At 43.2% G+C, this 27,407-nt stretch overlaps 3 protein-coding genes across 5 annotated transcripts; 1 reads left to right on the top strand and 2 right to left on the bottom strand.

The window, feature by feature from the left end:
* Window positions 1-2,071: 2,071 nt before the first annotated feature.
* RB195_014112 (uncharacterized protein) lies at window positions 2,072-3,562 on the bottom strand (the record flags this gene model as incomplete). Its single annotated transcript, XM_064204230.1, has 3 exons — window positions 2,072-2,132; window positions 2,219-2,315; window positions 3,517-3,562. The coding sequence occupies 3 exons, from the start codon at window positions 3,560-3,562 to the stop codon at window positions 2,072-2,074; spliced, it is 204 nt and encodes a 67-aa protein (XP_064060111.1).
* Window positions 3,563-4,506: 944 nt separating this feature from the next.
* Window positions 4,507-19,361, top strand: RB195_014111 (uncharacterized protein; the record flags this gene model as incomplete). The annotated part of the gene is made up of 9 exons (XM_064204229.1): window positions 4,507-4,642; window positions 6,856-6,912; window positions 7,429-7,528; window positions 10,512-10,591; window positions 11,210-11,287; window positions 11,342-11,416; window positions 17,838-17,917; window positions 18,375-18,525; window positions 19,291-19,361. 9 exons carry the CDS (start codon window positions 4,507-4,509, stop codon window positions 19,359-19,361), a joined length of 828 nt encoding a protein of 275 aa, XP_064060110.1.
* A 1,716-nt stretch (window positions 19,362-21,077) lies between these two features.
* RB195_014110 (uncharacterized protein) lies at window positions 21,078-22,781 on the bottom strand (the record flags this gene model as incomplete). Of its 3 annotated transcripts, XM_064204226.1 has the most annotated exons (4): window positions 21,078-21,620; window positions 21,699-22,181; window positions 22,242-22,388; window positions 22,449-22,781. In XM_064204226.1, the coding sequence occupies 4 exons, from the start codon at window positions 22,779-22,781 to the stop codon at window positions 21,078-21,080; spliced, it is 1,506 nt and encodes a 501-aa protein (XP_064060107.1). The 3 variants fall into 3 exon arrangements, with proteins under 3 accessions (XP_064060107.1, XP_064060109.1, XP_064060108.1); XM_064204228.1 differs by lacking the exon at window positions 22,449-22,781 and having other exon boundaries at window positions 21,837-22,181; window positions 22,242-22,379; XM_064204227.1 differs by lacking the exons at window positions 21,078-21,620; window positions 21,699-22,181; window positions 22,242-22,388 and having other exon boundaries at window positions 22,389-22,781.
* Window positions 22,782-27,407: the final 4,626 nt, after the last annotated feature.

Here is a 27,407-nt window from a genome sequence, read left to right as displayed (position 1 = left end):
TGAACATAATGTAACGACACTGCTGGTTGAGAAGATTGAAGTACGTGCCTAATTCTGCTTGTGTTGAGCATTCATCTATGTAACGATAATACAGCACTGGTTTGCGGTCTATTATAGGTTTTTCGAGTGAGTGCCAGCCTTTGTCCCATAGCTAGGCCTCTACGTTGTAGGTAGTACTGTCTGGATCATCGGAAAATAGAGCAAATCAGGGATTCATTTTTCAGTGTCATGGTCTCCCTCATGCTCAATCCATACATTTTCAATGGAGCCTGGCGCTGCGTGAGCAGTTCGTGAACAGCCTGCATCGCTACATCGTTTAAAACGTTCGTATAGAGTGACGTAACGTTAAAGGACTCTATTACACATTTATGTTCAAACGAGGTACTGCGATGTTTTGGAAAGTTGTTAGAACTGCTGAGGTGGGCAGAGACATGTCTGAGTAGCTGATACCTCTAGCGAACCTCAATCGTCCGTGTGATCGACTCTGCACAACTCCTAGCTCCGTGCTTTGCGCGTATGGCAGAGAAGGTGATTGCGTGGTATCAGGAGTAGTGTATCGTATCACGTGCAGGCTGTGCGGTGACGATTATATAGAGGAAACGGGACCTCCACTGTGTATTACGGCACATTTAGATGGACTCGGAAAATCTAAACTCTTTACCCCACTCGGAGCACACCGTAGAATATGTCATCCAAACTCCGAAGTAGAGGTAGAAGTCAGTATATTATCCTACGAGTCCGAGATCACAGCACGCAGAACACTAGAGGCATTTTGGATCACCGCCAGAAGTCCAAAAATAAACAAGAAGGATGAGTGCATTACTATCACAAATCAATCACATGCGATCACAAGCGAACTATCACCATATCGAGACCTATGCGGGTTCTGATCTACGGGGCGGGCCGTGAGGTTCCTATAAAAAATCCTTGTGACTCATATTTGGGGTACGTGGTGGTCTGTTGCATAACCAGATCTAGTAAATGAGGCAAGCACTAACTGATTTGTTGTTGTTTTGGTTTACCTATCGTTTGGATGCTCTCTGATGGTGATGAGGCGCTTAAGAGGATAAACCACTCATGGCTCTGATTTTTCCAGGTTCTGACTAAGGCGATAACGCCGAAACGTTAGCTGTTGTTTAATGAAGAAAGCTCAATACCAATCTTGGCTACAGCTCAAGAAAATCAATTAAAAACTGCGTTTCAACATGCCAAAATTCAAAGACAGTCGAACATGGGCAATTGACATTTGACGAATATGCACCAATAGAATATGATTCCTTGAGTTTTGTTTACCTTTATTCGCTATCCAAAACCTTTAGGAAATTGAATGGTCATATATGTACGTCGAATTTGCTGCAGAATTGCTCCTACATTCGAACCTCATAAAAGTTTTCAGTTTTGTTGACCTAAGCAACGGGGATTCTGCTTCATATCAAACTAACTAATATGGATCTTCTTCCAAGATTCGGTATCTCTACAGGCTTAGTGACCGCTCATCTTCCTTTCCCCATGAGAAATGTGTTTCAAAATAAAAGAAAAGAAATAAAACTGTCGATGCTTGATTCGACCTGGAGATTTGTGGTCTTTTCGGTTTTATCTAAGACATCATGACTTCGTTTGAAAAACACTAAATTGGTTCTGACTATTTGGGTGAGGATTGAGAGGTGTATATCAATTATTTCTTTAACAGAGAAATGTCAGCATTTTTTGGATGGAGTGGTCTACGATGACGGGCGCCATCATGTCCGCATTGCTCGAACGGTCGCCACGGTCGGACGCACGGTAGTTGTGGAAATGCTGAGGTCGCGTTTTACGAGCCACCGCAATCGCCACTTAACGATGTCTCTCCATCGTCGATTTCTCAATTGCCAGTGTCCTCGTTTTCTTCTATCTTCTTCAATTGAAACTTTGGAGATTCTAGTCCTTTAACTAGAAATATCGCTTGTTAAGTAAAGTAAGCTAATTAAAGAAAGAACAATAGTTATTTGAAGGACATTTTTTTCCTTTCCAAAAATTGACAGCAAAAGGTCGTCTCCATTACTTGCTGAAGCAAAAACTTAGATTAGGGATTTTAATCCAATCCAAAGTGTGCAGGGCTAGAACTTCTCGCTAAAATGCGACCATACTTCTTCCTTAAAGGGAATCGTCGTAAAGCAGTGGAAAAACGCTCCCATTAGGCTTCATGTATCAAGATTCTCATGTATTGACGACCACTTACGCAGAAAAGCAGTCTTTTTGTCGCTTAACGGTTGGAGACTCTCGCTTTTGTATCTGTGCTTCGATTTGGTAATCTACAATAGGAACTTTATTTGCTCCTAAATAGTTGAATCCTCAAGTAATTTTTATGACTTTTTCGCCAAAACTTGTTGACGCGATGATTTAGCCTTCTCTAGTTTCATATTTTGCTTCAATTAAGAATCTCCCTTTGACCCGTTATACGCCCACGCGTAAAGCACGTTTTAACAACTGTTGACGTCACAGGTGATGTCAAATTCATTGCTGGTGACGAATTAATATATGCCCTACTAAAAGTATATTCTCAAATGTTCTATTTTTCTCTGAAGCCTTCTAAGAAGGGACAAGAAGAGACAAACTCGATAACGTTAAACGTGTTTCTCACCTTCAGTACAGTCAAGCGGTAACTTCGACCACTGTCAACTAAATATGCACTTTTAACACGCAAGCAATAATGGCCGGTTCTTAGAGTTTGTAACATTTTGCTGATAGTTCTATACGAAGAAAGCTGGAAAAGAGAGTGCAGCAGCAAAGAAACCGAATAAATCCTACTTTTCTGTTCGTTAACTCGAAATTAAGCGCGACATCGTTAGAAATGTGCTACATGTTGCAAATTCTTTTCCTGTTCGACGCCAACTTGGCTAGTAGTGCGCTTCAAATGGCTACTGACCCACCACATCCATCTACGATTGACCAGAACCAGTGCGGGTGTGCCCGTGAGTAAAAACGGCTGATAACAAGATCATCTTATCTGCGATATTAGCGAAGATTATCTTTCCCGCTAATATAGCATGAATTCAACTAAGGAATACTAGTATGGATGCGTAGATCAAATTTTCTTCCTACAGTAATGGAAACACATCCTGCAAAGTGGGAAAACGACAGCGTCCTACAGGCTGTCACGAAAAACTGTATAATTTGCATAGAGTGATTTGCGTGGTTATTTATTCAACAATTTGTAAATTATGCGAAGACAAGTAATTAGGTAAAATGGTGAAACCGACAATTCGTCTCAAGATAGATGAACACAACTTCCAAAAATACGGCAAACAGTAGAAATAACGAATGCGTTACCATAAGTGACAACTTCGCTCCGCTCATCGACCTATACAATTGGATAGGTTCTATAAAATTTCTCATCTTAAAATTCCTAAAAGTCCCTTTAAACCAAAACAAAAATTACCTTGAAAAGTTGAATGGGATAAAAAGGTATGGAAAAAAGCATTTCAAGAGTTTTTCCTCTCATATTTAATGTCTGCGCTAGGAACTTCTTCCAGTTACCTTCTCTCATTTTTAGCCATTTTTGTTGCTCGCATATTATCCACATATTGTGCCCTGATATCAAGTTTCGTAACTTACCGGATTTTCCTGCTATTCTCCCTATATTCATAAACTTTTTCGCTTCTGTTGTGTTTGGTTTTGTTTTGTTTCAATGTTGCCTCTTTTTTCCTTTTTTTCTCGGTCCAAACAAACTCCTTGCGGGCTAAGCCCAGCAAAACTGCACAAGAAGGTTTCGTTCTCTTCACTCTTTTTCAGTGGTCCCATTGTGTCGCTCTTGCGTCAAATCATCAGGTATACTTACGTGGGTAAAGGTATTACCCCACGAATCTGACATAGTATGGATTTCCAAAGGAAAAACTCTGCACGGGGTCGTAGATTTCGGGATCAAGGGTGGTTCCGCTCATCTCTCCCTAATCGTAGCTTGAAAAAACGGTGTTGAAGACTCAGTTTTTCACGACAGTTTAAGTTGGAACGCTCCACACTTGTACACGCGCCACATCCAGCTCCGCAGCAGTCGATAGCCAGTGAGTTCTCCTCGATTTCCTATTCAAGTGAAACTTAAGAATAGGTCGCTGAGGGAACCAGAGAAGAGCGTCCTGGCGTTCCTCGCAGGAACCAAAGCGGTTCCCAGACCCTTTTTAGGACGATTAGGGAGAGGTGAGCAGAACAACCCCTAATCCCGCAGCCTACAACTCCATCTCTAGCTTTTGCTGTAGATTTCCTCACCACGCCAGATCCGTGGTATGCTGCCTCTAAGCACCTACTGAGTGCTCATGTATACTTGAATACTAGAAGAGTTTTGTTAGTCCAAGAAGAGTGCGGTAATTCCTGAACATTCTATAATATGACATCTTTCAAAAACTTTACTTGTCCTGCATCCTGTACAATCCAACCAACCTAACCCTGACTGTAAATCTCTTTGTAATCTTACCAGATCAAAATGTATCGTTTTCTTCGTGTACCATTCGATGCTGATTGAAGGATGCACAGATGAGATGTGACCTTTACACCATTACACTGTCAATCATCGCTGGAGTGACGACATCACCAATCTCCGACCTAATTGAGCGTACGATAGTTGACGAGAATTCCATACTGTCCATACCGTCACAAGGCAACACTCACGGTAGGTGTTTAAATCACGCGAAGATTATAGTTGGAATGTTCGATTTCCAGTGAACCTCGTCATAACAAGATGTTGTTCTGCTTTTTAGTGAGCTGTACACAGGGTTGCTAGATGATTTTATTTCCTGATGTTTCGGCAGTTCGTCTCCTTTACAGCCTAAAATAGGTGGCTTGACAGGTTATGGTTGGGTCAAAACGACCTGAAGCTCGGTGCAGTTGCGTAAGCGCCCGTGTCGAAGAGGCGCGCTGAAGCTGGCGGTTGTGATCGAGGTTTGACCTTCGCTCATCTACGCAGCCCAAGTCGCTCGCAAGCGTCATGTGAACTGCTCCGCTTCGTGCCCCACTGTTGACGCAACTGCACCGTGCTTCAAATCGTTCTAACTCAACTGTATGCAATTATCATTTCCATCACATTTGTTGAAACACTTGAAATTTTCGATTTTGTAGGGACGTTCTCATTGCCCTAGGAGAATCCGAGGAAAATTTTTAATCAGTTACCGTGTTGTAAAGGTCGCAACGCAATTATAGCAAAGTTCGAAATACTTTCAATTTCCATTTGTGGGAACTTAGACTGAATGTTCTTGAAGACAGCGCATCACCATCTTGACGTGGTGCGAAACCCACAGAAATCGTAGAGTTCGGGTAGTAGATTGCTGAACCGAGCATGGTTCCGCTCAACTTTCCCTCATCGCCGCAAAAAACGGCTTGAGAACTGCTTTAGTTCCTATGAAGTACGTTAGAACTTCCATGTACACGTTCTGATCCTCTGAACATCCTACTCATTGGTTTCACCTCAGCAGGAAGGTGAGTAGACATAAGTGATCCTCGACTGCTCGCAACTTTACTCGCCGCGCGCAAAACAGTGGCGCGCTGGAACTGAGACCGTCGTAAAAAACGCGTCTCTCATGCTGCTTCTTAAGACGATTAGAGAAAGATGAGCGGAGTATAACCACCTCTCATTTTTGTCACTTGGAGGAAAGCCTCTGCTTTCTTTGCAGATTGTGTTCGACAATAGGAGACGAAACGGCGAGGAAAGCGGTTGGCGGGTATGAGAGATCAACACTTGCCGATATATATGTCGAAAGTTGATAATGTCGACTAGTTCATGATCAGCGAAATCAGTACAACTCTTTTTTATTTGACGTCAGAAGAGTATGAAAGAAATGTGAGGAAAAATCTATTAGTGATGTGGAAAAGTGTTAAATTCTTCTTCATGACAGACACAGAACCTCACAGCAAACTTCTGAAACGCAATCTGAACCTAAAGAACTTTATTCGTTTCTTCCCTACAAAAGTTAAATTGGTGTGCCGATGCCAGGAAGCTATTGAATGGGGGGACGGGTCCCAACGAATTGGTGCGTCAACACCTAATAATGGAGTGGGGCGGATCCCACGGAGCAGTAGTACCGCGCAAAAGCTCTAAGTGAATTTTCCATGAAGTAAGCGAATTCAAGAAGTAAGTGAACGTTCAGACTGGTAAGTAATAAGACAAAATAAGAATTGACAGGATGAGAATTATATCTATTTGATGAAGTTTAACCACTGAACCACTCGTTATGCTTCTATTGGGTGGAAAAACCTCATCGTAAGCGATCAACCTCGCGTGCACAATACTGCATCACCTTCTGTTTGGAAATGTGGGCATTTTTGTGGGGTGTGAGTACGTCAGAAGCTTATCACGTCAAGGAAAACTGAACGAATCGAAATTAAAAAAACTACAGCCATGATTACGTCGTCAACATATGCAAAGCAAATACTCTCATAACTCGTGACACTATAGGCCTTCACGACTGCGGATAGCCGCCGATATGGCAGAGCTCGCTCAGAGCCATAGCGTCGCGACACGACCACTCACGCATCCGTTAAGATGGGGACTTGGGGTTCCGGCGGGAGTTTTGTGGAACCGACCGCAAATTCTTGATCGGATTCTGCAGTCGGGTTCAAACGAATTGAGGTTCGCTGCAGCTGCGTGGTGGCAATGAGTGGTTCTTCGTCACCTTTCTGCAGATTGCAGCGATATTTTCACCTTGACCACTCGCTTTTGAGTTTTGATCCAACTACAGTTTTAGATTTCAGTCAGACAATTGATGAAGCAGGCCAATTCAGCTGTGAGGGAATGATAATCAGCATCTGTACTTATTAATCTGCATTTTCTCTTAGACTAGAGTCGTGCATACTTTTAAGATTTTCTACACCTTTAAACCTACTTTTTAGAGATGTTGGATATCGTCGAACGAAGGACACCATCTTTGAACGGGGAGAACGACAAAGGTGAAAACTTATAGTTGGGTCAAAACGACATGAATCATGATTGTAGTTGCGGTTCATTTGCGTACGCGCTCGAAACGGCGCGGTGGAGGAAGCAATTGGAAGCGAGGTGCGACCGTCGCAAACTGCACCGATGACTGGTGCCAGCGAGTTTTGCCACGCTCCTAGCTGCGACACTCCACCCAAGCGCCTCTAGAGAAGCCGCGTACGTCCTTCATTTCGTTTTGACTCTACTATGCCAGCTGCAGCTACAGTAGCACATAAAGCACATGATTTTTAGAACAATTGTTTCAAGAGCACATTTTGAGTCTTCTCAGGAAACGTAGGCTCAAAGCCATCATTTTGATGGAGTCGTCGAAATATAGCAAAGTTTTGCTATTAATTTTGCTATTTTCTCGTTCGACTTCAGTTTTTCGGTTTTTGGAGATTCGGTCTTGGAGATGCACTTATCTTGGCAACGTTAAAATGTATTCAGAATCAATCTTATTGGTGCAGAAATCATTGCTACAACAATTTTAGTTAGGCTTGACTGCAATGTACAAAGAAAGAAAAGTCTACTGAAGAAAAGCAATGGAGACATGGCTATTTATGTTCCCACATGTTCGCCTACAGACTCCGTGTGAGTGTTTTCGTTTTTTCTTCACGAAATTATTAACGGCTTTTCCTTCTGCTCTTTCTTACCTAAAAAACTATGAACTATTGGCAAAATCAATTTTTTTCTCAAAAAAAAATTTTGCAGTAGGCCTGTGGCTGGACGCCGAACAATCTAAGACTACCCTTCTCTTTGACCCGTAAACGTCATTCCTCCCGTGTTACGTGTATGTCGTCAATAGATTGAAGATAAGGTGTGTCTGGCGTTAATCAATCCGCTTGGGATGCGCCACCACGTTCTCTTCCATTCAGAACCGTTTGATGTTTTGTGTGTGACATGTAACTGGCCTATTCAATGAGCTGCGGGGGCTAGCCGGTGTGTCAAGGCAGTTTTTTATCCTCCCAGACACGTCTGGTACCAATTTATCGACCCCGGAGGACGAAAGGCTTGGTGAACACTAGGGCGGATTCAAACCTCCGATCGATCGTGCATGCAGCAGAACCTCTAACCGACGGCATTACAGATGTATGTATGTATTTCAGATGGGGCACAGACGGAAAAAACCCAACTTCCCTGTCTGGATTAAATTTATGTTTTTAAATCCCGACAAGGGCGGGTATAGCGCAGTCGTTAGTCGGCGCAGTAGAGCGATCGTGCAGGCAGCGGAACCTCTAGCTGCTACACTACACCCGCCCGCCTCATTGAAAATTGTGTTTTTTATTCTTCTTTTATTGAAAAAAAAACAATTCCAACAACTTGTCCTGCTGCTCCCTTCGTCTCATGAGGCGCGGACAACACACCAACGTTTTCTTGTTATGCCAACGAAGTTTTGGTGAAACTCTATTATTGGCCGACAATTTCGATTTTACCATGAAAACGGTTTAAGGTCTTTGGTGCTATGCATATTCTATCAAACTCCTTCTCTCTCCTTGTGAAGCCTCGATATTGTTCCAAGTACACTATGCCAGAATTCCAGGGAAAACAAACTGTCCAGTCTTAGCGATCAGCGGAACTAATGAACCACCGCGTTTTTACAGATTATCACCAAGGCGAATTATATCTACGCACTGTGCAGCATGCTTAAGTACTCCAGAATGAACTCTATGATACGTAATAGACTCTATGATACATTGCCTATCATAGAGTCTATTACGAACTACTTGTCTACACAAGAACCAATGTTAGAATGGTCTGCTTTGTTGGAGATTTCTTTCAATGATTTCTTTATTACTTGTACCAGGGATCTAAGAGTTTCTTGTGACTTGGAATCTGGTCTCCGGTACACTTATTCCGGTAGGAAGCAGACATTAATGTCTAACGCCGAACACAGTAGTGACCGGTCCGCTCATCACTTGTGCGAATACGCTTACTCTTTTCTATCAACTATTCGGACACTCCGGCTACCATTAGAGTGTATAGGTTACAAACACTACAAACAGGTTATAGGTTACAAACACACAAACATACGACAGGTAATGTAACAAACATTGCCTATTGTAGAGTCTTTTAATCTTTTCTTTTACGAACCAACTGTCGCTTGATGCTATCTTTCACTAAATACAGTTCCCAATGCCAAGGATTCAAGAAGAGAGGACTTGGAGATGAAGATGTTGAACAGGTCATCGTGTTCCTCTTCAAAGGATTTTGTGAAGTGGCTTGGCACAAGACCAAACTTCGAATCTCTCTTTTCACCTGCGTAAAGTTGCTGGATTACTCACTGAGTATCTTTCTGTATCAAATAGGTAAGACTTCCATTCCAGCTGAATCGATGAAAGCGAGACACAGACAGTACTCTTGCAATATTTCTATGAATTTTGAAATGGTGTGCATACTATACATGCTGCGTCCTTTTCGAAACACTGCTTGCTCGCATGACTGTCTTTCATCAAATGTTGTTCCACAATAATTCTGTTCAGGATTGCTCTTGTGATCTTCCTCTCTCTAGATCTTGGGAAATAGTTGCTGATGTCATGTGGATCCCCCTTCTTATAGGGTATTACTCTTTTATTGCTTAGGAAACTTTCATTTCGAGGATGAGTGAAGAACTTGCTAGTGTGCTGATAAGGACTGGCGGAAGGCTCTTCACATGTTTACACTAGATCCTCTGGAGGGTGGGAGAATTTCCACCGACGTCATGGCAGGTGCGTGACAAGTCGTCACTGGTCTTTTAAATCTCCCTTCTAGATGCCATAGTTAATTCACCTGAATTCCAGAGGGGAGTCTTTTTTGTTTTGCATTGGTAAAGTTCCAACGGGTGTAGCTTGTCTTTTTTGCTATTCCACCCAATACTGTTGCTCTTCTTTCTGTGATGCTGTCTTTTATCGCCTCCCTGCAAAGCTACGCGAGGTCCCAAAAGGTCCATTGGAGTATCTTCCCAAAAGCTCATTAGCGGAACGAAGATATCCCAGTCAATGACAGTTTTGGAACTTCCTTTTGTGAACTTTGGTGCTTTTTCTGCTTTCCGTGTGAGAAACCCTTCCTCGAAGGAGATGGTGGTCCTTGTCTGTGTAAAACTCTGAAATAAGAGCGAGATCCGTCAGGCCAAACCTTTTACTAACGATTGTGTGTCTATTTCACTACGGTACCCTTACCAGCCGAATCCCAAGCGTTCCGAGTTTTAATGAATGGTTTTTGTCGCCTTCGATTAACTTGTGAAGCCATTCTTCTTTCTCATTCCATTGCAGTCCGTATTGCACCTACCTACGCGCCACGTAGCCTTATGACGAACTGATTGTGATCCACCTAGTGAGAAAGATTTGAAGGAGAAGTCTTTTAGAGCCTTTTTTGAATGAATTTTATTGAATTTTTCAGTATTAGGAGACGTGAGCATCACTCTCTTCGTGTTCTTTTAAAATCACACTGTGACATCTAAATCTTAAGATATTTTAAAGAGAGAGAAATAACAATGACGTCCTCTCACCTTACTTTAATAATAAATCATATTTGAGTAGGAGTTCAAAAAACTGTACATTCATATGTCTCCGTATTTATCTTTCAAGATCATTTACAGATTCTACCTTCCTGTGCAGTGCTTGGAAGCACAAAAATACTGCTGGTGTGTACATACAGCTACAGGAGAACCTATTCCAGGTGAAGTTGTACATATACGTTTTCGGAACTTGGACATGATATGAGCATACAGAATGATGATGGAAGAGGAATGGGTTCATTTCAAACTTGTCTGCCTATTTGCTGTTCTTGTGCCAGCCCGTACCTCTTGGCTCTGGAAAGTTGTTACAACATAAATGTAGTGAAATACTTCTTGGGAGCAAATGTACTTCGTAGAAATAAACTAAAACTCTAAAAACATCCACTCAAATCATGCGTCACTTAGGAGTGTCTTCATGGCACATATTCCTTACATCGTTATTATCGTTCCTGGTCTTTTGCAGCCATTGACCGTTTTCTTTATCTCTATCACATACATTTTTTGTGGCAAGACATCAGACTTTTGAGAAGGTTGGTCGAATTCTATTGCTTCCGAACGTATTATTGAATGATCTCATTTTTCGTTTTTCGTTAATCAAATCAAGCTGAGCTCTTTCGACGAACGAGACATCTGAAGTGTGTCTGTAATGAATTCCTACTGTTCTGCTCGGGAGTGCTTAATCCCATAGTTACTTTTATATGGTTGCAATTTTCTGGGAATCCTTTGTTGACAACTCAACTTTGTCGGCATCGTGTCATCGGTAGGCTAACTTTTTTTAGGTACATCAATTCTGAATGCAAAGCCACATTGCGAAGAGGAAAAGCCGACACCGAAGTCGAAGAGAAATAGAAAGAATAGTATGTTTTCGCGTCTATGTTGATGTTGATGTGCCTTATCGTATCATCTTTCAGGATGTACGGGCAGGCGAAGAGTTCGCTTTATACGTCGCTTATTCGCTGCCATTAAGGCCGAAATGATAATTACAGGCAATCACAGTTTTGATGTTTCTTTTTCCTCACCCATGACATCAGTATGTTAAAAATCCATGCTATAAGGTAAAGTGCGAATTAAGGACAGGGGTAGACAATCAATTTACGGTCTTTGGTATTGACTTACAATTTTGAAATCCGTGATTAGGAGATCCGCTGCCCATTGTAAATGATAGTAGTGGCCCTCTTCTTCCCAGTTACATTGATGTCGAAAGATGAGAATAAAAAACGAACTACGAGTATGGCGGCTTATAATGGGTTGACCTTGGTGAGGATAGTCGAAAGGGGCTTCGAAGTTTTGAATAGCTAAGTGGGTGCTAAATCCATCTTTTCCTCCAAATTTTCCATTCCTCATTTTTTAGATACAAACCAGAACTTATGAGTCCCTCGGCATTTACTAATCGGCAAACGTGCACGAGATCAAAGATAGGCGATATTAGCCAGTTCAGCAAGGTGGTGCAATGTTCTCCCCAGATGACCGGCGTTGCTCCCCGACAGCGACTCCGTTGGGAGCGTTGAGAACAGGCCAAAATTTCTTCATCTTGGTGATGTACTGCCTTAGTAGAGCATATGCTTTCCTCAAGTTCTAATCTTTCCACGTCGTTACAAACCCTCACTCATGCCATACATTCAACCAGGTTTTAGGGGACGACGCAGCATCCGTTTCAGAGGCTTCTGCTCACCACAGATACAAAGGAGAACTTCTTTCTCAGTGTCAGTGTGAAAACAGAGGGCGTTTTCTCTGCAGCGTTCTGAATGCATCTAGTGAAAGGATCAGAGTCATCCATTCTTTTTTATTCGAAATCTAATATTAACCGACGCTTGACAGAATTGGCAGATATACCTCCAACATTCAACATCCTTTAAAACTGATGATTGATATGGAATTCGACGACTTCTTTCCTAGAAATGTATCGTTGAGCTGAAAAGAACTGAAGTCGTTGAGTCTTCTTCTTACATGTGAAAGCTGTGACGAGGTTTTTTTTTCTTCTTCCGATCTCCGACGTTATCCAATGTTTGTTTCGCAAAATAACACCACCCTAGCAGTGTTGTTTGAGTCCTATTTTGCGTTCACATCAATTCCGACAGTTACAGCCCGCTGGCTTGGTATCTTGGATATCAACGTATTCAGTTCATAATAATCGTTGCTATAGTACTCAGCAGTTTCAGTAGGTGCAAAAATGCTGATTAATACTTACTTACTTAGATACTTAGAGGGCCCGTCTTCACTGGACGTGCAGGCCCCAGCATCTCTTCCACTCATCCTAGGTGTTCTCAAGTTTCGTGAGTGACGCTGACAAGGTCCTTGAGCCATATCCAGCTGAGTCCTCAACTGGTCCATCCGTGTAGCGAACACGTCACTCCATCTCGTCGGCGGTCTTCCAAAGCGTTTAGCATCTTTTGGGGTCCACTCTAGCCTTCTTTTAGTCCATCTATCGTTATATTTTGCTTTCGATACATATTCCGCTGGGTCGCGAAGACGGGACATTTCTCTTAAGTCGGAGCTGCGGAGACCGGCTAGGTGTTGTGTGCACCGGTTAAACTTCAAAAGATATCTCTTAAAGATTCTGAGGGTAGTAAATGGCTTCCTAGACGTGGCAGCCGTGTCTGCCCACGTCTCCGTCTTTTAATGGAGTTCTGGAAGATCTGTCGAGTCAAACAGATGGGCTGGTCAGTTGGTCCGTAGCTTCCCTGCTTCCGAATGCTGCCCATGGTGCTCTTATTCTTCTATTCAGTTCTTCCTTCAAGTCGTTCTCCATGTTTATAGAATGTCCGAGGTATACGTGTGACGAAGTTTCCACGATAAGGCTAGTGGGAGGCTTCAATTTATACTCCTCCGTCCTCGCAGTAGGCGTTCTTCATGAACTGTGTCTTCTTTCAGTTTATTCGCAATCCTATTCTCCTCCCTGCTTCGTTCAATTCGTTGAGCATCGTTTCTGCTTCATTGATACTGCTCGAAAAGAAAACTGCGAAACGAAGGGTCGAGAGAAATCTTCCATCAGCACGTGTGCTCCTTTCTTTCCAGAAAAGTGATTTCATTATCCATTGCAATGCAGCCGTGAACAGCTTCGGCGATATAGTATCGCCTTGTCGTATCCCCTTTCCAATGAGTATGGTGAGGGAGCGGTGGAAAATCTTACTCTACTCTTCGTGGTGCATTGATCGTAGCAATTGGCTAGTGTCCTCACATACGACGCGTCCACACCTTGATCGACCAGCGCTGACAGTATTGCATTCGTTTCTCAGCTGTCGAAGGTTTTCTCATACTCGACGAAGGGTAGAGTGGGGGCAGGCAGTATTTCCGGCAAACCTCTATGACTCTCGACACGGTCTGGATGTGGTTCAAGCAGCTGAACCCTAACGGAATCCACCTTGTTCTTGAGGCTGGGCTTAATTCAGCGTATCTAGATATGCGCGTGAAGATTATAGTGCTGAATACTTTGTATAACACGCTCAGCAAGCATATCGGATGGTAGTTCCGAATGTCCTCTCGGTCACCTTTCTTATGCATAAGAACGGTTGGCGAGGTCTTCCACTGGTCTGGAATCTTTTCTTTCTGAAAGTAGGATGTCGTGTGCGCTGCTAAGACTACATGAAGTGGATGGCCACCAACACGAAGAAAGTTTGCTGATATAAAATTAGGTCGGGGGACTGCGCCAGGTTTCATGTTCTTGATAGCGACTCGTACTTCCGAAGGGAGAATCCGTGGTGGAGCTTCACCAGTGGGGATGATCGGGGTTGATACATGAGTTGATGAACGGAAAAGGTTCGAGTAGAACCCGTAATGATTTCCATCTCACGACGAGAAGACGTGCGAGTCCCGTCTTCGCTCTGCTAGCGGAATATTATATTCGCGAAGATCCCTGCCGCACTTCTTTATACTCTTTCTTCTTCGTGCTGCTTCCAGAATCTTCTTCTGCCTGTATTTCAAAAGATCCCCCTGCAACGCTTTTCTGCAGCTAGTGTCTGCTACTAACCGCTGCATTTAGATCAAGCCTCAAAATCCTTTTTCTTCCCAACAATTCCTTGGTGGTCTTCGAAATTCGATCCAAGTTTGTCGTGAGCGGCTTCGAGGCACGTTCAGCGCAGGCTCGTAATGCTCTGAGCAGCGTCTCGTAGTCCACGTTTGGGTCTTCCTCGATGTGCCAGTCACCTTGGGACAAGGAGTCCTCGAGTACGCAATCGTCGTAGACGACTTCTTTTCTCCTTCGTTGGCGATAGCAGATGTTCTTTTCCATCGTGTGGCTAAGTTGTATTTTCGCACAAAAGGAGACGGTGATCAGAACCACTAAAAAAGGATGGTACTACTGAGACGTCAAGTAGACACCACCTCCGGTTGGTGAGTATGTGGTCGATCTCCGCATGAGTCGCGTCATTCCCATGTCCACCGACGATGATCTTTTTTCATGAAAAGAGAGTTCCCATGAAAGAGGCGAGCGGCGGACAACAGCCCGGCCATTTTCATTCCGGTTCCCTAATCCAAATCTTCCAATCCTGTATTCTTCTTCTGTGGCCTTTCCTAGTTTTGCATTGAAGTCTCCGACAACGAATTTGTACAAGGATTTCTCGTTGCGGATTACTCCTCCAGCTCTTCGTAGTCCTCGTGTCCAATTCGGGTTCATCAGCTGCTGATGTTGGTGAATAGCAGTTGATGATACTGAAGGGTTTTTGGCGCAGAGGGCGGAGGCGAAGAATGGCCAAACGAGGTGACATAATCTCGTGAGAATCGACAAGATGGACGACAGATGGGTGCACAACAAAACCAACGCCGCCTACGCGACGGAACCTTCTCTCCACGAATGACGAGTGTACCGTCATTTATCTGTCCCTCCTTCTGCACTTGGTCTCCTGCAGAGCAATCGCGTGAAATTTGATACGCTCTGCAGCTCCGAGTAGGACGTGAAGATCAGCGTCTGTGTACTTACAAAGCGAAAACAGCGTCAGAAGGACGCTGTTTGTAAGGACACAATCCGAGACAGTCTCCATGGCGAGTCGTGCGTGTGTCGCCTTGGTCCAGAATCAATGACACCCTGAGCGACCTGAGATTTGATCGCCTCTCACGGGTCGCCATACCGTCCGACGTCTGAGACGGCAGGGCCCAGTCTGCAGGGTACTGAGGCAGTGAATATGCTGGAGTGGCAAAAAGACTTTTCACCAAACTGAGCAGCCCTGCCACGGCGAGCTTTCACCACAGGTCGTCGCCCAACCTATATGGATCAGGGAGCCACCTTGCGACATTTTGCCAAGACGGTGGTGAATATTAGCAATGGTTTACTCTTAGCTAGGCTTCCGATTCCGAGAAGTCGGGATGTCGGATGTGTCAAACTCCTTCTTAGCTAGCGAGACCCTGCCGGAGGACGAACCTCCGCTGTGCATTGCAGTTCGACGCCCAGAGTCACCTCCACGCCACTATGAGGCGGTAAACCGTTGTGGAGGAACGCTGACACTGCACTAGTTTTTGTAAAAATTGGAAAGAAAATCAATTTCCTCACAGCTAACAGTTGGCGGACAAGCTGTGCGATCAGTATTCGGGGTCAGATTTCTCAAGTTTCAGGGGCCGTTGGCAAAAATGTGGTATTTCCAAGCATTACTCCTCCTTTATGAAGATAGCCAATTTTAGCTTCAATGGTCATAATATGTCGATTAAATGCAAAAATAATCAGTGGTGAAATGTATTGTTTTATATACTTGACAAAAAACATTTTAGAAAATAACAACAATGCCACGGTGTCTTCAATGTAACCCTTTCTAAATTTTGGAACGACTTTCTTTGCGGAATATTTGTTTCAGAATACTCATAAATTCCACCAACAGGATATTAATTTGTGCAACCATCACCACAATCGGTTTAAGGCTGAGAAAGTGTAGAAAGTTGTCGAAAATACATTGTGTAGTAGTTCTTCCAGAATGAAAGCATTTTTCAAGAAACGAGCAAAACCAATGTTGGGAAGTAGTATTCGTAGTCAGTGTACGTGAGAAATCGAAAACGTTTTATGGAGCATAGAACCAAAGTCAGTTGAAATAATTAAGTCAATAAAGTCCGCTTCTCCATTTTCGTACGTTGAGTAGATGGAAACGCCTACAAGCAAGTTTTTAGTCCTGGAGCTAAGCTGGTTCGATAAAAGGGTAAAACCTATATTTTTCTGCGAAGTGATTATATGTACATTTACATAATGCTCAGGTTTTATTTTCAAATCTTTATAGCCTGTTTATTTTCTTTCACATATAAAACTTGCTCACTTCCAACAAAAGTCCATTCCCACATGCAATCTATGTTTGTTTTTCACTTGGAATTACTGTTAAACTTTCGAACACATACTGGTTCCAGCCTTGTTAAATCCGACTTTCTGATTGACTTAATTCGATTATGTTCTAAGCGAGAAGCACATCATATAAAGCTTGTTGTTAACATCTATGGATGCTCGTTTGATAAGCTGAACTAGTCATGTTATATATATATATATATATATATATATATATATATATATATATATATATATATATATAAGTCATATAATAACTAGATAAGTTATATATAACTGGAACTCGTGCTATATAATAACTGAATTATTCTGTCACGTGTGTTTGTGTGTAACGAAATTCAGGAAAGCAGTGAGACGGAACTGATGGCATCAGATAGCTGTACTGAGATAAAATGGGGTGACACCAGTAACATTGGTGTCAGGAGTGGAGCGCACAATATCTCAAAGCGACTTTGTCAAAAAAGGAGGCATTGTGAACTGTTTCGTGGCCCTCGTAACTGCATGTGTTGCGTTTCACCTATATGTACTTCCCAGCATGTCTATTCCCTGCACTTTCCTCCATCAGGTTGGTCAGACTCCTCCTTGAGCAATTGACCGAACGCATGCAGCCGGCTGCTCAAGTAGTACCTTCCACTTCACGTGATTTGACGTGAAACCTTATCTTTCTCAGTACGATGACGAGCTTTACGTCATTCCATGTTGACACATATTTCTCCACTAATTGTTGAGAACAAAAAGGAGAAAGATAAAAAATAAATGAAATCAGGCTCAAATACTCTTCAAATGCAGTACTGAAGCATTCACAAAAAAAAAAACTATGGAATCACCGTTTCATTTCATCAATGCCTAAATTTAAAAAAAAAATGATTAAAGTGGAGTTAAAAAAAGTGCAAATTCAGTTTTGCAGAAAATGTCACTACTTTTAATTTTCATTGATCAGTGAAGGCAACGCAGTTAGACGGGAGTTCAAACTGGTGATAAGAATAGGATAGGTAACTTGATCCTTATTTAACTTATTAAACGAAAGCTAGCAAAACAATTACTCACTTGAAGCTGTTGAATAACTGTGAAGCATGTAATGCCTTTAAACTATAAAATCGGCATCTACCAAAGTTTGTCCTTTCTGTTTGTTCTGTTTACCGTTGTTATTTCAGGCAGTACAGCATCAGATAACGTTGGTAGAGATGCTGCACTAATGTGGAAATTCGACAAGTTAAATACTAATAAGAACCAGGTGCTTATTTATTTGTGAAATGAAGACAGGTTGTAGTTCCCACAACGAAAGCTACAGTCTAATGACGCCGATTTTTAAGCGAACGCAATGCGTATGAGATAACTCACCTGCACTTTGACTGTGTTAGACGCAGCGTTCAGAAAAACTTTTATGTGAATTGTTCCCACTAGTAAGTGAGAGGGACGGGATTTTCAAGAATTGCACCGAAAACTCAAAACACTATACAAACAGAAATCAGAAGTTTTGGAGCCACAAGCAAATAGTTGGTTTTGCAGTGGTATTTGCAAGCAGTATTACGAACCCCATCTACAAGCGAAGAAATCAACATCGAAAATTTACCTGAATCGTGTAATTAATCAACATGATCACTTATTAAATGAGGTTTTTGCAAAAAATGGACTTCTTAGTACATGGTAAATCTTCATTGAAAACACTATTCATTGAAAACTTCCTCTAGGTATTAGAGCGAAGTGAGTGGAAACCGTACAAGAACGCACTCTTGCAATGGAAGAAGGTGAAGCATTGCTCAAGAAATTTTTTCAAAACATGTGACGTTGATTCAAATCGTCGACTAACATTTGAGGAATGGAGAAAGTGCATTGTTAAAGGTAAGAAGATATTTCGTGACAACTTCGCAATTATGTCTAAGAAAAATTGAATTGTGATTCCCCTCCGCTAACAGTATGGCCCAGCGTGTGGGTGACTCTCAGTGTGAGGGCGGAGCTATACGAGTGCTCTCTACCTCGCACACATCTACTGTAGATGAGACTAAAGCACAAATGAACACAGCATGAAAATCATAAATTCTGACCACACTGTTCATCCCCATATTACTAATGCACTGAAATTGTGTACTGTTTTTCTACATGCAGAGTTGCGAAGTAGGAGTTAGAAGGCGTCAGGCATTAGTTAGCCATCGACCCTCGAATACCTAAATCGACACATTTACGACTTCTGTGATGGAATTTTACACTTTAAATGTAGAATTTCGAACAACATTTATTAAACAAATAAACAACTGAACATTAGTTAAACATTTAACAACACACTTGCGAGCGTGTACACATTTCTAGGATGTCATGCATAAACCCTAATTGATAACAATGCAGAGTGACAAGTTGTAACACCGTACTTAGTACGAGAATCCTAAACTCTCTTCATAACAACTTAAATGTGAGCCGCTTTTTTTTCGCGTGGGACAACGCGGCTTACCGGTGATTAGCAGACTTCTCAAAATCGCTTCAGACACGCAAAAAAGCGCTGTCATCAGTAGGTTAAGAAGCAGACACACATTATCTACAATGCCATACTACAACTATATCTCATGTTAACTATTACTTTCGATATCGAAATACTAACATTTCTCAATTCAGATATCACAAAAACGCCAACCCTTCGACCGGATCAACTCAATCCATTTCTGTATATTCTAAAGGCAGACTAATAAATATTCTTGTGCAATAAAATGAACTATGGTGTTTGTTGTTTCAGACTAGACGAGTTTATGTAGTATCAGATATGAATTACATGCGCCTACACTGATAATGCTATGAATCATCATTATGAGGGCGGTTTGGGAAAAAAAGCGAATAGAAATCAACCATACAAAGGTGCCCATCGTAATCCGAAATAGGTTAGGCTTGCGCGCATGCACATAGAGACGTGCACAACTTACACATCTCACTTCAGACAATGACTTCTTTAGTTGCTGTGTCTGTACTTGTTTATACGTGTCAGGTCAAGCTAAAACGATCGGAAGCGTGTTAAAAAATAGAAAGTTGGGATAAAAATAGAAATGTAGGATAAAATATAGGAAGGTAGAATGACAATATATCCCTGCAAATGTGAAAGCAGCGTGCATATATTGTAGAAAGGAGTTAAATATACGTATTAGGTTGATAAGAAAGTCTTGTCAGGGTAGAGCGACGACAGCAGTCTACAACATCATAAGAGCATTGGAGAAGGGACCCACTTCCATCAGGACTGTCCACCGCTGGTTCACCCTCTGCAAGAGGAGACATGATTTCCGAATCAGCTCCGTTCGGAGAGCCTCCGTTTCGGATTCGGGTGAATGCTGTACTTTAAGCTCCCGCGAGGGCACAGTTACCGCTGTCATTTACGCCGATCAAATCCAGGAACTCGCAGAAACTCCTTGAAAAGAGCGGCCGAGAACAGTTTCGGTGCAGTTGATTATGCGAGAATCCACATAGCTAAAGAGACACATCAAGAAATAGAAGAGGTAAGCCGAAATACAGTACCCCATCTCTTTATTTTCCTAGTCCCTTCTGATTATAACTTATTCGACCCCTTTAAGACCTTCTTGGTCAAGAACACTTTCACGAATTTCGATGACATCAGACGGATGGTCGCCGAATTCTTCGACTTACAGCCTCACAAGTTTTGAGAAAAGGGGATCGCGGACCTGTGTGTTAGAGCATTCTAGTGACTAGCATCCTAGTGACTTTTTCGAAGTGCAGGGTTCATTCTTGTTTTCCCTTAACAGTTATCAGAGAGTGATGTTCTAACGTAAAAGTGAACAACATTATCGTAGAGATAAAGATAACGTTCCACGTGCAGATCATGTAAACTGTTGGCTACTATTCATGCAGCCGTCTGCATGGGCGTTTCCAATTCTTGAAGAAAGTATGTTACCAAGATGTGGCAGACTTGCAAGGTAACAAACGCGCGAAGGACTCATGAAGGTGAAAACCAACGCGCGCAGTAGTCACGGATGTGAGAAGGCTGCAACGTCCCATTCACCTTTTGCGACGTGCACACGAAGTTATTGCGCGCCATTTCGACGCCGTAGGACCTGTCTCACCTCATTTCACAGCTATCTTGCTCCGGCGGACAAATTCGACGCCTTTGGACCCGTCGCACCTCTCTTTATCGCTCCACGACGTCGGCGCACCAATCCAACGTCGTGGAACCCGTCCCACCCCATTCCATAGCTATATATATGTATATATATATATACATACATACATATATATATATATTATATACCAGTCTGAACGTCCGGCTAAAGCCGGACTTCAGACTTTCTGCGGCGTTCGCTTCGCTCCCCTTCACTTCTTCTTCTTCTTCCTAGCATTTGTCCCGCGTTGTTGCAGGGTCCGCCTTTCTGCTTCTTGTCTTCCATTTGGTTCTATCCATTGCATCAGCCGTACATAGACGCGCATCTATCATATCCACGCAGCTTCACACGGTCTAACCAGCGAATCTTTGGCCTCCCACGCGGCCTCACTCCTGAAACGTCGAGCTTCAGTGCGGTTTTGGCCACGGAATCTTCCTCTCGCCGCAAGACGTGACCGAACCATCTCAGTCGCGCCTCCTTCATCTTCTCTGTTATCGGGACGACGCCGAAGATGGAGCGCACGCTGGGAACAGTTGGGATGGGAGGATGACAGAACTCTTCGTTACACAAGTGATTGTAGTACTCTCGCCACCTTTCCAGGATCTGATCAGAGCGGCGAAGAACGTCTCCATCACCTCCCTTAACGATCTTGGTGTGCTCCAAATCCAACGTTGAGCGATGACGCGCTCTGACTAAACGATACACTGCCCGCTCGCCTTCTCTGATATCAAGCATGTCGTACACAGCCTTGTAGCGGTCCGGACGGTTCGCCTTGGAGACTGCCTTCTTAGCCTCCCTCTTCGCCGCTAGGTAAGCACCCCGATCTTCAGGCTGACGCGTCCTCCACTAAAGCTTATACTTGGACTTCTTCTCACGAATTGCCGCCTGAACTTCCTCGTTCCAAAACCACGTAGCCTTTTGTACCTTGGGCTTACCTAGAGTCGTCTTTCCCAGAGTGTTTTCTGCGGTCAAGCGTATAACGCTGGAAGTAGACGACCACATTTCCTCCACACTACAAGTAGGGTGGGGAAGTGTAGATGGAGTCACGAACGCGATAAATACCTCCTTTCGATCCTTCAGATTCCACCATTTGATGCGCTGTTTTTCAGTCCTTGGATGTCTCTTCCCTGGACGGGAGATTTTCAAGTCCATAACGAGCAGATGGTGTTGGGCAGCGACATGGTCTGTAGGGATGACTTTTGAATCCTGCAGAAGTCGGCGATCTCGTCGGCGTAACATCCAGAAATCTACTTGTGTTTCACGACCGCCGCTGGTGTACACAATCAAATGCGATTTTCTTTTCCGATACTGCTTGTTAGCAATGATCAAGTCACTTGCAACAGCATACTCCAGGATTCGCAAACCGCCGTCGTTACGAGCTCCATAGCCGTATCCACCATGACAACTCTTGAATCCGTCCTTCCGAGGACCGACATGTCAGTTGAAGTCTCCTCCGATTAAAAGTACTTCTTCGCCTTCCAGGGATTGGACGTACTGCTCCAGATCTTCCCAAAAGCACGCCTTTTCTTCTTCACTACAGCCCATCTGTGGCGCATAAGCAGATACGACTCGCAATTCCACTTCTGTATCTACTTTTACAGCCATCAAGCGATCCTATAGTCGATCCACCGCTGTGACGCTATTTCTAAACGACTCGTTCAATATGATACCAACGCCGTTGCGATTTGATGTGCCGTGGTAGATGAGCTTGTAGCCATTGCCTAATTCCCTTGACTTGGAGCCTTTCCAGCAAGTCTCCTGTACACAATATATGTCAACACGGCGTTTCCTGAGACTGTCTGTCAGTTCACGACTTCTTCCAGTAAGCGTCCCAACGTTACGTGTTGCCAAGCGCATTGGATGTTGCTGGCGACGGCGGACTAACTTCTTTGGCCGGCTCCGTCCTCTAGCCGGTAGCCCTCGCATATTTGCCACATTGCCCGGGCGAGGACAATGCGCGTCGCTTCTGGGGTACGTCCTAGCTTCGGAAGAGCACATAGTAGACATTAGCAGTATGACGCGACGGGGGTGTTGTCCTCGGTCGGCTTGTCGCACTAGCAAGCTAGCAGCCTGGCACCGGAATCGTCGTACTACCCCTCACTTAGCTAGCCTATAGCCTTGGCCCAAGGACCGGGCTACTAGCCAGACACCTTTGTGGCATGGTTGAACCTGCCAAGACGAAGTCTCGCCACCATAGCTGCCCGACGGCCAGGGCCACCGCTGCGCAGCTTTGAGGCGTGAGGTAGGATTTGCAGCAGAATGTAGACATCCAATATAATGTAGACACACTTTGAAAGCTCGAAATTTGGGTTTTCCTCCTGTTACCCTCCAAGAGCTATCAATGAATGATGTTTCAGCACAAAATGACGTAAAAGACTTTATCTTACTGATAACGATAAAGTTCTACGTCAGATCATGTAAACTGTTCGCTACTATTTAAGCAGCCGTTTGGATGCATCTTCCACTTTCTTAGGAAGGCATGCTACCAACTTGAGGCGAACAGAGAAAGAAATAGACACGCGGAGGAGTCATAATGTTGAAAAGCAACGCGCTCAGTGACCACAGCTATGAAACGGCTTTAACCATTCATCTTTTGCGACATGCACAGAAGTTATTACGCACCATTTCGACACCGCGGGACCCGTTGCAACCAATTTTATAGCTCTCTGGCGCCGGCGCACCAATCCGACGCCGGTGGACCCGTCGCACCCCTTTCTATAGGTATCTGGCGCCAGTGGACCCGTCGCAACCCATTTATAGCTATCAGACCCTGACGCACCAATCCGATGCCGGGTGGACCCGTCGCACCCCCTTTTTCGAATTTCGTGGCACACAGACAAACAAACAAACAAACACACACACACATACACACACACATACACACACACGGACTAAGCTCGTTATTATATACCAGTCTGAGCGTCCGGCTAAAGCCAGACTTCAGACTTTCTGTGGTGTTTGCTTCGCTCGCCTTCACGGATTGACGAAAATTAATATTAGTGCCGTTTTCTACGAAGTTGGACTTGTGCATCTCCAACAATCTTTCTTCCTTTTTTATATTATAACTAAGGGCGAGAAATTTCATAGACATCTTCCTAAACGCGTCAGTTCTACATTTGGAGAACATTCGAACTTCAGCTTCACACACTCCTTATCAATATATTATAGACAAAATTTAAAAGTATCACGCGAAATATGGGTTTTCCTCCTGTTTTCTATAAACAGTTATCAAAGAATGATGTTTCGGCATAAAATGACGTGAAAGACATAATCCTACTGATAAAGATAACGTTCCACGTCAGATCACATAAACATTTTGCTAGTATTTAAGCATCTGTTTGTATGCGTGTTTCCACCTTCTGAGAACGGCATGCTACAAACTTGAGGCGAACAAAGAAGGAAATAGGCACGCGAAGAAATCATAATGGTGAAGAGCAAAGCGCCCAGTGATCACGGCTATGAAACGGCTCCAACCATTTATCTTTTGCGTCATGCACACTAAGTTATTGCGCACCAGTGACCGGGTCCACCGACGCCGGTGGATCCGTCGCATATTATAGCAATCTGGCGCCGGTGGACCCGTCGCACTCCTTTCCATAGGTATCTGGCGACGGCGCAACAATCTGCTGCCGATGATCCCGTCGCTCCCCCTTCCATGATCATCTGGCACCGGCGCGCAGTTCTACGCCGGTGGACCCGTCACACCCCCTTCTATAGGTATCTAGCGTCTGCCCACCAATCCGGCGCCGGTGGACCCGTCGCACCCCCTTCTATAGGTATCTGGCGCCGGTGGACCCGTCGCAACCCATTTTATAGCTATCTGACCCCAGCGCACCAATCCGACGCCGAATGGACCCGTCGCACAACCTTTTTTGAATTTCGTGACACACAGACAAACACACACACACACACACACGGACTAAGCTCGTTATTATATACCAGCCTGAACGTCCGGCTAAAGCCGGACGTTCAGGCTGGTATATAATAACGAGCCGGTATATAATAACGGCTTATTTTGGTGCTTCATTTTGGTGTTCGCTTCGCTCGCCTTCACCGATCAATAAGAAATAGCAGAAATAACAGTAGCGACATTTTTTTAAGAGAATTATAATTGCTTTTTTCTATCAACGCTTTCTTAAAACGCTCAGTTCTATATTTGGGGAGCAGTCCAGCTTAATTTTACATCTATGTTTCTCTCAAACCTCCACAATATGGAGACATCATTCGAAGTATGAGTCTCCTCTTCTCCACTGTTAGCATAGAATGATGTGCTAACATGGAATAACGTGAATATCACTATCGTAGTAATAAAAATAACGTCCTACGTCGGATCGCTATTACCGGCTACAATGAATTGCATTTGATTAGCCATTCGCATGTGTGTTTCCTCTTTTTGAAGGATGTTAGCAGCATCAGTAGACGTGCTCGGAAACAGATATGCGAAAGGACCATAGAAACACATTCTACCGCGTTGGGGCTCCCGCGCACCAAAAGGACACAGTGGAATCCGTTCCTCCCCACTCTATAGCTTCCTGGCACCGGCGCATATTCGTATTCATAGTATTCGTCTCCCTCTCTTTTTGTAATTGCTTGACTAAGACACACACATATAGAGATGCACACACGTGACAGAATAAGCCCGTTATTATACAGCATAATAGCTAGCAAATCTGGAAGTATACTTTAACATAAAAGTTTATTTTTCTTCTCTAAAATATGAGAGAAACTAACTTGCTTTATCAAAGCCAACATACACATCTTTATGATTTGGGAAAATGGTGAAAAGGTAGCGTGCTCGTCTATCAGTTACATGGCGATGGTTCGGCAGAGTTTTGCATCATTATGGAGTATTTTCGTGACACACACACACACACACACACGTGACTAAGCGCGTTATTATATAGCATGATTATAATTGTCCCTTTATTCAACCCTTTCTTGAATTTTTTTTCCTCAAAAATTTAAGCATGGATTAGAGATTCCATGATTTTCTTCCTAAACGCATCAGTACTATATTTGGAGAAAAATCAAACTTGATTTTACATCTATGTTTCTCTGAAAACTCCACAATTTGGAAAAATTATTCGAAGTATGAATTCCCTCCGTTCTTAACCATAAATTCACATAAAAATTTATTTACACTCACTAAAATATGATAAAAACTTGGTTTATCAAAGTCAAGATACACACACACGGACTAAGCGCGTTATCATATATCATGATCATGATCATGATTATGATATCATGATATATATATATATATATATATATATATATATATATATATATATATATATATATATATACGTGACAAACAGCCCGTTATTATATAGCACGATGATATACATCGGCATAGATATGATATACATAGATGAAGCGGTGTAGCGCAGTCGCTAAGAGGTCCTCCACCGGACGGTCGATAGTTCGAAACCGCCCTAATGCAAGGCTTTCATCCTCCTGGATCGATAAGTTGGGACTAGCCTTGTCTGTGAGGATAAAAACATTGACTTGATACGTCGGGTGGCCCCGCAAGACATTCCACAGGCTAACACGCGTTCCACCAACTTAACGATTGCGAATTGCAGTAATACGCTTTGGCGCATCTTAAGTGGATTGATATCCCATTGATATAATCATGCTATATAATAACGGGCTCATAGAGTCACGTATGTGTGTAACGAAAATCTAGAAAGCAGTAAGGCGGGTATTACGGCCGGCCAGGCCAGGCGTGTCGCGGCCAGGAAGCTATAAAATGGGGTGGGACGAGTCATATGGCATTGAATTGGTGCGATGTCAGGCTTGTCAAGGAATAATCGAAACGTTGTGAATGATTTTATGACAGTGAAAGCAGCTGTTTTGTTTCACCCTATACGCCCCTCTGCGTGCCTATCTGCACATGTTCAGGTCAGGTTGGTGCCATCCCTTCTTTGGAAATTGAAAACACAAATGCAAACGGCTGCCTAGTGACTATTAGTTCACACGATCTGACATGGAACCTTATCTTTATCAGTACGATGATGACTTTCATGTCATGTATTGTACGTGTGCACTTGTACATTATTCTGCGCTGTTTCTGTTTTGTTGTGGATGAAGAGGAGAAAGTCATACACTGAATTATGTTAACAAATTGTTACGGTATCGAAGGAATATATGTATCAAGTTGAAATACCTCCCAAATGTAGTACGCACGCATTTAGGAAGTAAATTATGAAATCATCATTTCACTTCTTCATCACTTTATCAGCAAAACGTCGCTAGAAAATGTCTAAATTTAATAATTTTATGGTAAGAGCCACTATGTTTAATTTTTATTATCAGTGAAGGTAGCCAAACTGCACCGCGCTTCATGTTGTTTTCGTCAACTTCAAAATTCCTCTTACAAAAGGACAGTGAAAAAAAAAAGACAAATCACAATTCAACTATTTCAGAGATCTTCCCGGGGATCTGAGCTTACAGTAGATCCAAAGTGTACTGCGAGCAGTTGCACTCTGAGTGTGATCCTCTATGTTTCCAATCCGACTGCAAATATGAGTGGAGATCCCACCGCGTCACTTTAAGCGCAGTCTCCTACGCAATTGCACAAAGGTTCAGATCTGTTTGACTTGACTTACTGACATAATCGGCGGGTTGTTG

Source organism: Necator americanus, chromosome V, assembly GCF_031761385.1.
Source record: "Necator americanus strain Aroian chromosome V, whole genome shotgun sequence".
Taxonomy (NCBI): domain Eukaryota; kingdom Metazoa; phylum Nematoda; class Chromadorea; order Rhabditida; family Ancylostomatidae; genus Necator; species Necator americanus.
The sequence above is the reverse complement of the archived record's forward strand: the minus strand, read 5'-3'. Positions and strand labels throughout refer to the sequence as shown.